The sequence below is a fragment of the Numida meleagris genome, chromosome 2, assembly GCF_002078875.1.
Source record: "Numida meleagris isolate 19003 breed g44 Domestic line chromosome 2, NumMel1.0, whole genome shotgun sequence".
Classification (NCBI taxonomy): Eukaryota; Metazoa; Chordata; class Aves; order Galliformes; family Numididae; genus Numida; species Numida meleagris.
Window position 1 is genome coordinate 50450544 of NC_034410.1, and position 13614 is coordinate 50464157.

Consider the following 13614-nt stretch of genomic DNA (forward strand, 5'->3'; position numbering starts at 1 on the left):
GTTAATATGGAACAAGAGTGCCCACACACAGATTTACTCCAAAATAACTAATTGTATGAAGTAAAACCAACTGTTATTTTGGTTCCAGTTTTTTGTGTGGATAAGCCCTGGGACCTCTGACAATTAAAATGTAATTGTTATTGTGATGCAAATATTTAAAACCATTGTGATGCCTTTTAAATTGCCAGTATAGTGTAAAGCAGACACCACATTGCTGAAAATGAGGCCAGAGACAGCCAGGCCCTCCATATTTTATAAGGATTTTTAGGAGATGGCACTTTCCAATCAAATGAGGTAAAAGAAGGAGGAGAGGTTGAAGGTTTTGCAGTGAAAAAGCAGACTGTGGAAAGCAGAAGAAATACAGTAAATGAAAACCCACAAGTGCAAATGGCAAAGGATCAAAGGTGAGGGGCTGTGTAGGAGAGAGGTGCTACTGATGCTCCCAGACATTCAGGGATGGAAAAATTCCATTAAAACTAAGCACCTGCTGCTTAAGATTAGGGTTCAAAAATTACAAACCATGTCAGTGAAAGCATTTTGCTTTGCAGTTTAAAGGGGAGCTGAAGAATACAGCCAAAATATTAGGAGGTGGAAAAAGAGAGAATGGGGAAATATTTTAATGAAACTGATCTGTGCACATTTAAGATGGGATATTGCTTATGCATGGCTGGTTTCAATCTGATTTTAATTTTTGTTTCCCAGCTTTTTAGTTGTCTCCTTGAGCAAAAAAAAGTCTGTTTAGTTTAGTAAGGGGATAGGCAAGCGAGCTTTGGATGGCTTCCTAACCTTGTGCCTCATTCCTCTTCATGGGTGTGTCTGACTTAAATTTCTGTTTCTTAATCCTACTCGAGTCTTTGTGGGTGAGGAGAGATGATTTCTGACTCTTTCGCCCGTTGTAGGGTAGAACACAACACTGAAATGCCTTCTGACAGAGCAAAGGCTGGCAAGTATTAGAAACCACAAGAACTTTGATACAGACCCAGCCTATGCTTAACTGCCCTCTGCACGCTCATGCAGCATGCCCACACAACTGAGAGCCAGGCTGGAGGCTGCTTGGTCTCAGATGGCTGCTTCTTGTGCCCCACACTGCTTTGATATTTGCAAGCTGATGAGCTGAATATCACATGTCAGGGATTGGCAACAGACAATGGAAAGACAAAAAGCTGTTCCCAGTACTTCACACGGAGACAGTATTGATCAAATTGTCACTTAGAAATCTGTGGAAAAAAAACAGCCTAATCCCCAGTATACTCCTTCTCTAGCTGACTCCCAAAGCCCAATTTAAGCACTCTGTTTCCCTTTAAATAACTTAAAATTAACCCAATGATTGCTTTTAAATAGGAAATAAGAAAACAGAAGTGACTAGAAAGAGTTCTATAGAGTTTTTCTTTACCCTTCTCAGTGAGAAGATGTTTGCTCTTCTTGGCTACTTTGAATACCATTTGTCTTTCCACAGTCAATTTGAGACATCCTAAAAGAGAAAGCTGATGTCCTCAGGTTTTTCTAGAAACTGGGCCCCTGTAAGAATATCTCAAGTATGATACTCAGAAACAAAGTCGTCCCAGATTGCACAGCACTTTCCAAAACTCCGCCAGCATTTTTAGTAGCCTGTGCCTCAAGGAGTCTGGGCACCTTACCCAGAGAGAGCTAAAAATGTAATTTGCAGTTCTTCAAGTAATCCAAAACAAAGTATCAAATCCCTTCCCATTTTCATTTGCCAGGGAAAGTCCCCATGCAGTGGAACCGGCCTCCTTCTGCAGCACAGGGGACAGCAGAAGTAAATGGAGGGTGGAGTGGGAGAGCTTTTGGAAGAATGATCAGGCTGCGCATAGTACTCAGCCCTACTTAATCACAGATGCCTTGCTTCAGAGTCAGGTTCCAAGTATTTCCATGGTGCTCAAACACCGAATTACCTGGCTGTCGTTTGCTCTGGAATTTCAACCACCAGAATTTCCTTGGCTGTTTTGCAGCTGATGACTTTTTCCATTATTTTAATACTCACTCAGCAGATACTTACTTGGTGTGGGTCACTAACCAGGCAAGAAAGTATCAACCGACTGCTGAATTTTCCAAATGTGAAGATTTGTGTGCCTGTGTATTGTGGCCACAAAGGAACATAGTGTCTGAAGTGTAGAATAAATGTGCATGGCAGTAAGCATGCGGCACATGACAGACACATGATTTGACATCTATCTAAATGTCTGACTTTTTATAACAATGCATCCTTTCTAAGACTTAATTCTTTGCCCCAGAGAAAGGATTGTTAAGGAAAAATCAGTCAGTGTAAGAGTTAGAAGTGACTGTGAGTAGTTCTGCTACAGGTGGGCATAGAAGGCTTTAATTTGTCAATTTCTTAACAGGTTAAGCTGGATGCTTTAAGAATTAATCATTCTAAATTAATGACTAAATCATGTGTACTAATATACAGATGGGTTGAAGTGAGGCTAGGGAACTAAAGCTGAGTTACATGATACACTGCTTCTGTCACAGGCTGTCTGGCACCCAGCTCACTGTGTTGTGGCTACCAGCTGTCTGCCGAAGCAGCCATCATGGTGGATTTCAGCACCAACAGGCAGTAATGCCAGGTACCTTGAATTCTGAAAAGAGACTTAAGGAAAGATGATTGGAATCATCACAAATAACTTTCTTAATATCAGTTCTCATTTCAAGCTGTAGTTAGAAGAGTGTTAGAGGTGTAAGAAGGGAACATGGAAAAATACTTGTTCTTCATTGCAGTAAACTGTGCCTTGTCCTGATGTCTGTAGGCAAGGACTTCAAGGATGGACATAGAAAAATGATCCATAGGAGCTGGACGATCAGGCTTGGGATGTGAGTGATATCAGGATGTTTGGACTTCATAAATACATTGGGAAAGGTTGCTTAGGAGAATGTTTAGCAAAGTCTTTCAAATTTCTGTTCAGAGAAGGTTTTTGTTTTTATTTTTACCAGTTGATTGGAAAAAGCTTAAAGCTTCCTACCCTGAAAAAGAGCAGGTTTAGCAAGTAAGAGGTAAGCAAGAAAGTTATATCCAGCCTTAGGCTCACTTCGTGTATGTTCTTAAGTGTGGATTGTCTTGGATCCTCAAATTAGGAGACTCAAATCAGTTTCAGGTGTGCAGGCTTCAGCTGGCTGCCTGAGGAGCAAAGAAGAGCTCATCTGCAAGGAAATGTTAATCTCCTCCTACTCTGATGGTGCACAGCTGGCCAGGAAGATGGCCTTTGGGGTCTCTGAACAGCCAAAGAATCTAACCTATAGCTGGAGGCAGGACACAGGGAAGGATGGATTGGTGTACTGAGGAGATGGAGACACTTTCTGGGTTGGCTGACATGCTTATTCCAACATGCAGAATCACACTAACCACAAGGTATGAGGCTGGGAAATAGTTTTCCCCATGCTCAGTAGGAGGGCTCTGAGGAGCCTCTTGCCTTCCTGCGCAGCTGGGGCATGACTCACTGCCAGGATCTTGTGAACATGTTGCAATGAAGTGGTCCTCTGTCCTTTCTAAGGGCTCATTTCAAGTGACATTCTGATTTTCTTGTTCCACACTAGTAGGACACTTCTCACTGATTACATTTCTCAAGACACAGTGATTAAGGCCTTGAAGTCTTAGTGAAACAATATATAGACTTCTTAAGTATCAGAGAAGGCTTTGGTAGTCCATCTTAAGCCCAGTGCTGTTGTATGGAAACGTTTGTGCTTAAGGGCATTTCAGAATTTCATAGTTTTTATGCCCAGAAATAACCATTATGGTTACACAGTCTGACTTCCTGCATGGCACAAGCCTTTCAGGCTCACCCCACAATTTCTCCATTACAATTTCTGTACCTACACATCCTGTGGTTAACTCACATCCTGTGCTGGGATTCTGTGTTGAGTTCTGTATTGATAATATTACGGCTAGAGACAAATTGCTTTTTTAGCTTGGATTTTCAGTAGTTTAGGCTCGTTGTCTCTGTAGGTTTTTCCTGCTGGAGTTTTACAGGGCTTCTCACAGTTATTCATCTTTGCCATCTAGTTCTTCAACTCCTTCCTGCAAGAGCAATTTATGTTAAACTAGAAGTCTTTTATGTCCTTGCCCTGAGCTTGCACCTTTCACAGTGCTGTAGAAAAAGGTGTCTAGAAGAAGTTATTCTGTCTACAGTGGGACTAAATATCGTTTTCCTTCAGACTTCTATCCTCTATAAACTCTAAGTGGACTTAGGATGACCTGACCTTTCCTCATGTCCTTTATGGCAAGTCTCCCTAGGGAAAGACAAGTGACTCTTACACAGCTGTGTCTGTACTTATTGGTAAGTGCTTTGCAGCCAGTGTATATAATATTGAGGGTTTTTTTTTTTCCCTATGTCATCAGGACAGTAATTTTGGTACCTGTCCTTCAGCAGTTGCCAATTTTCACAAAACTGGTAAGAACTTAATTTTCCTTGGGATTTTTACACTGTGATCGAGGTTGACAGATTCAGAAGTTGTGGGGGGCGGAGGGTCAAAGCAGAGAAACAGATGATTAGAAAGACAGCACAGACATATAAATGCATTTCCCTTGGAAATGAAGCTACAGATTCTTACCTAGGGAATTTATGGTTCTTTAAAATTGCTACCTCTGAGTATTCTTACTCCTTGTCTTCCTTCCTGTCTTTTTTTGAGTCTTCTCGTAGTGTCTTTGGGGGTTTCATGAAGGAATGGAGCCCTGTGAGTCTGTACAAAAATTTAGGCCAAATTTTCAGTGCTCTGAGGTGATATGTATGGGAAGCAGTAGACAGCACCTTACTGTGAGGTTCTTAATGCTCTTATGCACCAAGAGTCCTCTCTCAAAATTATATTGAATTATGCAGTTAGGCAGGATTACTCTCAAATATGCAACCAGAATGACTAGTAAATGATCACCTTTATCTTAGCAGTCATGCATGAATAATTGGATACAGATAGTATGGTGACACTTTAAAATATAAGGCGTATATAAATGCTGAGCACTATTTTTACAATGATGATGTCCAGAACGTTGGCTGATAGCAAACACATAAAATGCTTTTTAATGCATTTCCGTATGTGCAGCTTCAGGTAAAAAAGTAACTTTGTAAGTATACCTAATACAGAGTTTTAAGAACTTTGTAATGGATGCTCCCAGTGCCTAAGTTTGGGTTTAAAGTAGTCTGATTTTTAGACACTCGTCTGTGATTATCAGAAGTAAACTTTTTTTTTGTCCTCTGCCTGTCAGTTCCATCACCTCACAACAGTTCAGTTTTTATATTCTTGACTCTTGTGGCGTTGGATAATCCTCATAGCTCTCCCATGGCTGTCAGCATTTGCCAAATGAGGAAAGGTAAACAGATGGCTTGTAGATATGCCTACTTATACTGCACTGCAGATTTTACTATCTACTGCTAATGTTTATTGATTTATTTATATCTGTGGTTGTATGGCACTTAACACAGGATTTACCTTTTTTTTCTGCTATTTGAAAAGGTGTGTCCATCCATTCTACACATCCTGCCAAAGATTTCCACCCTCTCAGCTGTTCTGGGTGTCAGATGAACACTTTGTGTGGCTGTACCTTAAGTAGGGGAGGAAGTGGAACCTGCCATAAAGGAAGAAGGAGAGAGTCTGAATATTATCCCCTTGATTTTTTTGCCAGTTCTATTATGAGTTGTCCTTAAAAGATGTAATGCAATATAAAAGGAAAGGATTTTTCCAGAGATTAAAAAAAATACCAAGAAGTCTCCCAAGCTCTCAAACTTCTGTAGCAAGAAACCAAAAAATACTGGAGTTCTCCCATTAAAATGGGGTAAATCGTTCCTTCTGGAGATTTCCTGAAGTCTGTGTGCCCTACTTGTACCAGCAACACTTTTTAACAAGCTTTTTTGGCTGGTGTGTACTTTTTTACTCCATATTATATCAAGGGGCAGAAGCTCTGTGTAAAGGCATCGTGGCCAGGCTGCACTGTACTCCATGCTCAGGCACCCCATGTGTATCTCAACTGAGTAATGGATTAAGAGAAGTCAGGGTTAGGACAACAGGGAAGAGACCCAACATTCAAAATGAAGTGTCCCAGATCTACTCTTAGTAACGTATCCCTGAACACATCACTTCTAACTCCTGAGTGTCTTTCATGTCTGCCATTAAGCCCATTTCTCTGATGTATTTTGTATTGTTTTTCTTTTCAGCGCCTTAAAAGTTACTTCTCATTTTCTGCTGATCCTGCCCTTAGAGTAGTTTCACAACTAGCCGATTGAACACCCCAAACACTTGAACTGCAGCGTATATGGTATCTGGGTGCAAATGTGTTGGTTCTGGGCCATCTCTGTTGATTGTTGATATTTCATTGGAATTGCAAAACTGTTATGTAGCAACACCATGCTGGAAGAGGTACAAGTTCTTGGTTTATTTTTTTGTGTGATTCATCCATGTATATAGACTAATCTGTGAGCTGAGGTAGAGCTAGCTAACCAGGGGTGTTGAGTTTCTTGTTGCTCTTTTTTTCAAATGTAGAATATGTGTTGCAAGTATAGATACACATACATTAGTTCAAACTTTCCCTTTCTTTTTCTTTGTCCCACTTGAATCATAGCAAATAATCATGCCTTTTCCCTGAGCTTGGCTGTCTTCGGATCTAATTCCCTCTGCATAACTTGAGAGTTAGATTATTTCAATATGCTTTAAGCTGTGCTGTGGAGAATGTGTTATCTGGTGACTGGCTCACAGTGCTACAAGATTGCTATTTGTCAGGAAAAAGCAAAGTTTATTACCTTTATCCATTTGATATACTATTCTTTGTTTCTTTAGTATCATTCTAGTTCAACTTCAATTTCTACTACTTGTATAATAAAATTGACTTTGATTCTGCAGCCCTGAATCTCAGAAATGCAGAGTGACACATTCCAATGTGCATCACATATTTCACCTGATTAGGGTGAATGTTCAAAGACATTTCATTCCTATAGGGCCCTTACCATGGACCAGTTTTAGTGGTTTTATATCATTTTATCTTCTGCTTTAATGTGTTTAGTATGTCCCAAATTAATAGCTCTGCTCAATGCCTAGCAATGCTGTAACAGATAGACACCAAAGAAATAGAATTTATTGTGATGGCATTGAGTTCAAATACTGGAGAAATCTTCAAGATGGCCTTCAAGGTACAGCTGTCAACATAGTTGACACTGATATGAATTTTGATTTCTTGTTGCACTACTATCCTTGAACATTACATGTTGTTCACAGCATGTATTTTAGCAATGTGCCAAAGACTAATTAATAATAATAATAATAAAAATAATAACAACAACAATAACGTCAGCCTGGAATTTAAATGTGGTGAAAGCTCTTTGCTTTACTGGCAATAATTAAAGCAAAAAGTGAGAGGCTCTTTTTAATTTAACGGGACAAAGGTAAACCACAGCTACTCATTCCTTCCCTGTTTTCTTCAAGTGGCCATAGCTGTCCTTTTAATTTCATGACTGAATTGAGAACAGTGTCCTGCTTACAGCAGGATGAGACCAACAGGTGACCTTCTCCAGCCAATAACTTTGCTTCTATGCCAGCAAAGGCTTGCTTTCATCTGCAGAGCTCCCTGTAACTCACCCACATGCAAATGCTTCTGACCTTAATTAAAGCAGTTCACCTCTCTCTGCCTGAAGGGATGGTTTCCTCATAAGGCAGTTGTGTTTAATTAGCATTTGCATAGCATTCTGCTGGTTGCTCTCTGGAAGCGTTGTTCGGTAGGAGCGTGGGATTGCTGAAGCCTGACTGGCAAGCTTTGCACCCTCCTAATTGACACAGAAGCCAAGTAGAAGTTACACAAGGAAAGAACAGAGAATCGTTAATGATGGATCATTAGCAACTAGCTCCTTTGAATGAATGTAGATAACTTTATAACTCTATCAAAGTGAAAAGTGGCGTGATGAATGATGTGTCAAACAATGAAAGCTCAAAAAAGACACTGGTTTTATAATTGCTGTGCAGTTTTCTAGCATGCTCTACTTTGTAAGATTAATTTCTTTGGGAAGTGTGAAGCATTCCATGCCTGTTGTACACTTAATATCAACTTTGTTTTCCTCTCATTAGAAGTTTATTCAATGTCTTCTGCTATCACTGCAAGAACTCCTGGGATTTAAGACAGGAAATTTTTACACTAGCAAAAATTTGCCCAAGCAAGTGGAAACCATGAGTAAATACTAATTAATTTCTGTGAGAATCTGATGATTTCTCTGTATAAAGAAGGCCTGTATGTGTTCTCAGCTATGCATGCCAGAAATAAGATTATGTCTATTTTATTTGTTTTTCTGTAGAAATTGTTTTGTGGCTACCTTGAATTTCTAGGACAATAAATCTCTAATGGGCATTTTTACTCTGAAATTCTCTTCATAAGCATTTCAGTTGACACAAACACGTCATTCCTGTGGCTTGCACTAGGGCCAGTTCAGCCCTCAGTCAGTCCTAGGAAGAGGAGTCAATACGAATGTTGTTTGGTGATGTCACCTGTCCTCTTAAAAGGTATTGATCTTTCACATGTAATTTCCTCTGAAAATTGAATTGAGTATGTTCAAACTGAGTTGAATTAGGGAGATAAGTTAATAGAAAAATTACCCCTAGTTTAGCTTTCACAAATAGTAGTATGTGGAAGGTACTGTGAGTGATCAAGTAGTCTCAAGGACCAGCCATAGATTCAGCTATATCAACATAATCATTCCTAAATGCCTCATTGATAGGAAGTCTGTAGCCTCCTTACAAGACCTCTTTCAACATTTCACTGCCCCAACCATGACTGAAGTTTATTTTCTAGTACCTAACTTTACTCGTATTTTTGCAATTTAAGTCAATTAATTTGTCGTCCGTCATGGATATGAAAAAGGATTTGCTTTCGTGTTGCAGAAGGGTCACAGTTAGAATTTTTGAAGACAATTCTGAAGACAGTATTTTTCACTGGCCTTCTCTTCAGATACATGAGCCACTTTGTTCAGTCTTTCATGCCTTCACTGATCATTTTTATTGCTGTTCTGCAAGAAACTCTTGAGGTGCATGGCTATGCAGAGGGGGGCCCCCACCAGTCACCATTCCAGCTGTGATGTGCGAGCCCTAACTAGAGCAAAAAGATTCTTTCACATGAAAGAAGGCTTCTCTCTTGTTTGTACATCCCCATGTGATGCTATAGCCTTTTTCACAACAACTTAATGTTGTTGACTCATATTCACTTTGTGATCTAGAGTAACCTCTAGCTTTTTCTACCTTGCTGTTTGTCCCCTGCCCTGTATTTATGTAATCAAATGTAGCTCCTTCCCCTTGACATTACTGAATTTCACCCTGTTTTATCAGACCATTTCTCTGGTGTAGCCTGGTCATTGTGAAATCTATTTCACAGTCAGATTTAACTTGAACTCCTCTGAAACCTGAGCAGGTACAATGTGAGTTCCATCAACCAACCCACTAAAAAATACCGATTAGTGCTTCATTCTCAACAGATTCCTGTGGAGCTCACTTGAAGCGTTCTCCTGTTTTAGAAGACCCCAGGTAGCTATTCTCTGAATATGATTTCCCAGTCAGAATTGCACCTGGCTTTGGATTTACCTAGACCGTGTTTCTTTAGTGAATATAAAATGTGCGTCTTCTCATCTGCAATGACTCAAAAGGGAGCCTAAGCAACTAGAAATCTATGTCTAGATTACTGGCATCTGAAGTTAGGTGGGATGTATCTCACCCTCAGTGCTTCACCTGGTAGACATAGAGGAGGATGAATGAATGTTATTTATTCTTAATAGATACATCCTGAGTACTTTCAGTGTGATTATTTGCTCCAATATTTAATATCACTCGAAATTTAATGATTTGATCTATAATTCTCCAGTTCCCTCTTCTTTCCTTTTGAAACATAGGAACTATAGGTCACCTCTCCCAGGAGCATGCTCATTAGGAACATACCCAGTCAGCTTGGAGAAAAAAAACTATTTTCCTAAACGTCCTTTCTCGTATCTTTCTCACTTTGAAATGAATACCTGTGAATACTGTGTTAAACATTTGATTGCAAGTGATCTGCTTAGGGAAGACTGTTGCAAAAATGGCATAATTTGGCATGCCACGTGACCTTATTCAGCAGCTCTGCTCAAATAAACATTAGCTCAAGTAGTCAACTTCTTTACTCATCCTCTTATAGGATGACTTCTTGTGGTTTGTTTCCCTTGCAAGTTATTCTATATCCTGTTATTCCTTCAGAACTAAGCCAAACTGTTCTGTGTATATATTTCTTTGCATTTCCAAGAAAAGCTGTAGTGATATCAGGGAAGATGTAACTATGTGTAGCTTTTTCTGTAAAATCCTTGTGAGGATATGATAAAGGCCATAAGTATGAATAGAGGAATCTTTTTGGCTGTTGTCCAAAGCGTGAAAAGTTGTTGAATTATTTATTAAAGAAAAAGTTTTTAACTGACAATTCTGGAAATTATTATCCTTTGTTTCTTTATAAAACAGTCTTTTTGATCTTGGAGTAAATGTGCAGCCTGTTCTCTCTTCTGAGACTGACAGTAATGATATAACTACTTGTCTGCAAATAACTACGTTGAAATCTTTCTTCAATTCACTGCAGAGGATTGCTAAAAACTAAGATCTGAATACTTGCAGTGGACACAAAAGTTTTTGTATCATTGCCAGCTTCCCTAAGAGGTTTCCACCTTTGAAGTTATTCTTGCCAAAGTAAATAAACCATCGTTAAGTTTAAATGGCTGCTACTGTGTTTGTTTTTTCTTGAAAACATAAAACAAGGTGGGGAATACTATTTTTGAGTATGTTGCCAGTCCTTCATCATTGCAGGATAGTGGTGGATGCTGCAGAGGTGCTTGAGTTGTCTCTTGCTGGAGATGGTGCTGCTCATGTGCTACTGGGAAGACAGTAACAGTGCCTTTACATGACATTTGCTTGGGTTCTAATGTTTGTGCTGCCTCCTGTTGTTGACAGTGTGGGGATCTCTGCAGCACATCCCATTGTGTGGATTAACCAATGCCTATGTTGTTAGATAGATAAAAGGAAAAGGATAATAGTTATGACTACATATATATATATATGAATGTATATAACAGTTGATGTGCAAGCAATTGCTCATCACCCCCTGACCAATGCCCAGCTAAACCCCAAGCAGTGGAAAAAGCCAGATGAACTACCACACCCTTCAGAACTCCTTCCACATGATGACATATGATATGGAATATCCTTTTGTCCAGTTTAAGTCAGCTGTCCTAATTCTATTCCCTCTCAGCTCCTTGGACCCTTTGCTGATAATAGCCTTGGCTCTGCACAACACTGCTGAACAGCAACTATAAACATCTGTGTGTTACCAACATTGTTTTTCTCCTAAAAACATAGCATCATACCGGACACTGAAGAAAAATCCATCGCAGCTGAAACTAATACACACTGTGATAAGACTGCTGTGAAAATTAGATACTTTTCTTTAAACTAATATTGACACTTCAATATTAATATGGGCCATACATTTTGAAAATAATTTCTTTCCTATTTTTTTTTTTACAGGGCCAGGTGTAAGATATAGTGAATTTGTTGTGTCACATCCCAAACCACCTCCACTTGTTGGACAGCATACAGTGGAGATACTGAAGGGCATGCTCAGGTATGAAGACGATGCCATAGAAGAACTGCTCCGCACTGGTGTTGTGGCTCAGCATGAGGTCAGATAGGGAACATTAGCTGCATTCCTTCACACTGAGCTCACATAGCTTTGTCCTCTCTTTGCTCCCTTTGCCACCTGTAATGGGACTCAAAGAGAAGACATAATTTAATTCTTAATTTTCTTCCATGTGTGTTTTTATGATTTTAACACTGATGTATCAAATAAACAATTTCATACTGTTCAAGTGAAATATTTTTTGGGGGGGAAGGAGGGTAAAATGTAATTATATGTCCCTATGTGGCTACTCATTTTCTGTGTATTGTATGGGAAATGGAGTTCTTATCATAATTACAGTAATTGCCTAAGTGTTTGTCCCGAGAAAGACATTATGTTAGTGAAAAGAAGCAGAACTTTAGAAATTCTTGTACTGGACTCTCCCTTTGCAGAAATCTGGTTTGCACAGTTACTTTAGTGGAAAATCAGCCATGTACAAACTAGTGGTTGATCTAATTCAATCTGAGCAGAATAATCAGTCGTGAACTTGTCATCTCTATTGTAAAGCACAGGTAGAGTGACCATTGAAAAACTCACTTCTGTTCCCTGGTACTACCAATTACCGATATGTCTTTATATTACATGATCATGACAATCTCAGCATATTAACGGAAAAAAGCTGGGATTGATCCAATTCTTCAGTTATGAAATGAATCTCTTCTAAGCCTGATTGAGAGAAAAACTATGATTGAATTATCTTTTGTAATTTTATTCAAGAAGGCCTGGAGTGCTCTTAATTAAACATTGATCCCCACAAAATGACATGCCAAATGTCAAATGCCAAAACTTGTCCAAGTTTTTAATCTGGTTCTGTGAGTAGATACCAATCTTTATCTCTGACACTAGATGCCATCCAAAATGCCTTTCACTGTCAATAAAACCTAGCATAAATACAAATCTCTGCAAAACTTTTGTCTTAGTCCCTCCCCCATGATTAAAACATGGTCAGAGTTGACAAACCTTCATCAGAGTTAGTAATGCCATATCCTGCAGTATGGTTGTTCTTCAGAGTAAGGCTCTATGTACTGTGAGAAGGTGAAAAAAAATTGATCCATGACAAATAGTAAGGAAAAGATTAAAGAAGACCCATTTCTTCTGTACAAACCAATTTGGCAGTACTTCACTCACAGAAGAAATGCCATGCTCCTCTATCTCAGCATATCATTTACTAATGTAAACTGTGTATGGGGAGGGCCTAACCTTTGTTGCATGCACCCTGGGAGTGAGGCAAAGCCTTTCTGTTCCTAGAACTAAATAAAACTAACTCAAATTGACACTTAACAAATAATGTCTGTATTTCTCCCAAAGTATTGGAAACAGCCCTGGCATTATAACTAGCTTGTCACTTTGTTTCCACTCAAGCAAACAACATCCTCTGCATTATATCTGAACTTCAGACTCTGTATTACCTTCTGGAGGAAAAAAGAGGTCATTACATAATCAAATTGGAAGTGGAATCCTACTGTGGTGGCTCATTTTTGAAGTCCAGTATGTTTTGGTTCATTTGTTTGTTTGTTTTCTCTGTGTTTTTGTGTTCTTTTTTTTTCTTCAGTTTTGTGTGTGTGTGTGTGTGTGTGTCTTGCATTGCATTTCTGGCACCAAGCTGCATGCTCTGTGCGTGTGCTAAAGACATCATGAGATCCTGGAAGAGTGACTTCTTAAATAAATACAGAAATAAGTCTGAATTGAGAATAAGGAGATGATAGGTGAAGAATTGAAACTGGATTGGAAGAGGTTTTGTTATAGTCTGCCTTTGTTTTAATCTAAGGGGAACATCCCCTATTTTAATGAGAAAAGCAGAATTTTGAATTCAGCAACACATAAAATAGATAATCTGGGTAATTGAATTTTGTTTATTAATGAAAACTATTTAGCACTATCAGGTAGCATTTAGAATAAATTTCACAGTTCTATTTTTTAAGGGCCCTCTTCTTTCCATTTCTAAGAACTACATA

General features: G+C 39.0%; 1 protein-coding gene across 4 annotated transcripts in view; it reads left to right on the plus strand.

The window, feature by feature from the left end:
* SUGCT (succinyl-CoA:glutarate-CoA transferase) overlaps window positions 1–12944 on the plus strand; it is a 336065-nt gene extending 323121 nt beyond the window's left edge. For 2 of the 4 annotated variants that reach the window (XR_002434884.1, XR_002434885.1), the window contains one exon: window positions 11509–11576. Coding sequence is in view for 2 of the 4 variants with exons in the window: in XM_021385794.1 (XP_021241469.1) it covers window positions 11509–11672 (164 nt within the window). In the remaining 2 variants the exon portion in view is untranslated. Of the gene's footprint in view, window positions 1–11508 lie in introns of all 4 variants that reach the window. The other 2 variants (XM_021385794.1, XM_021385795.1) reach the window with 1 other exon arrangement.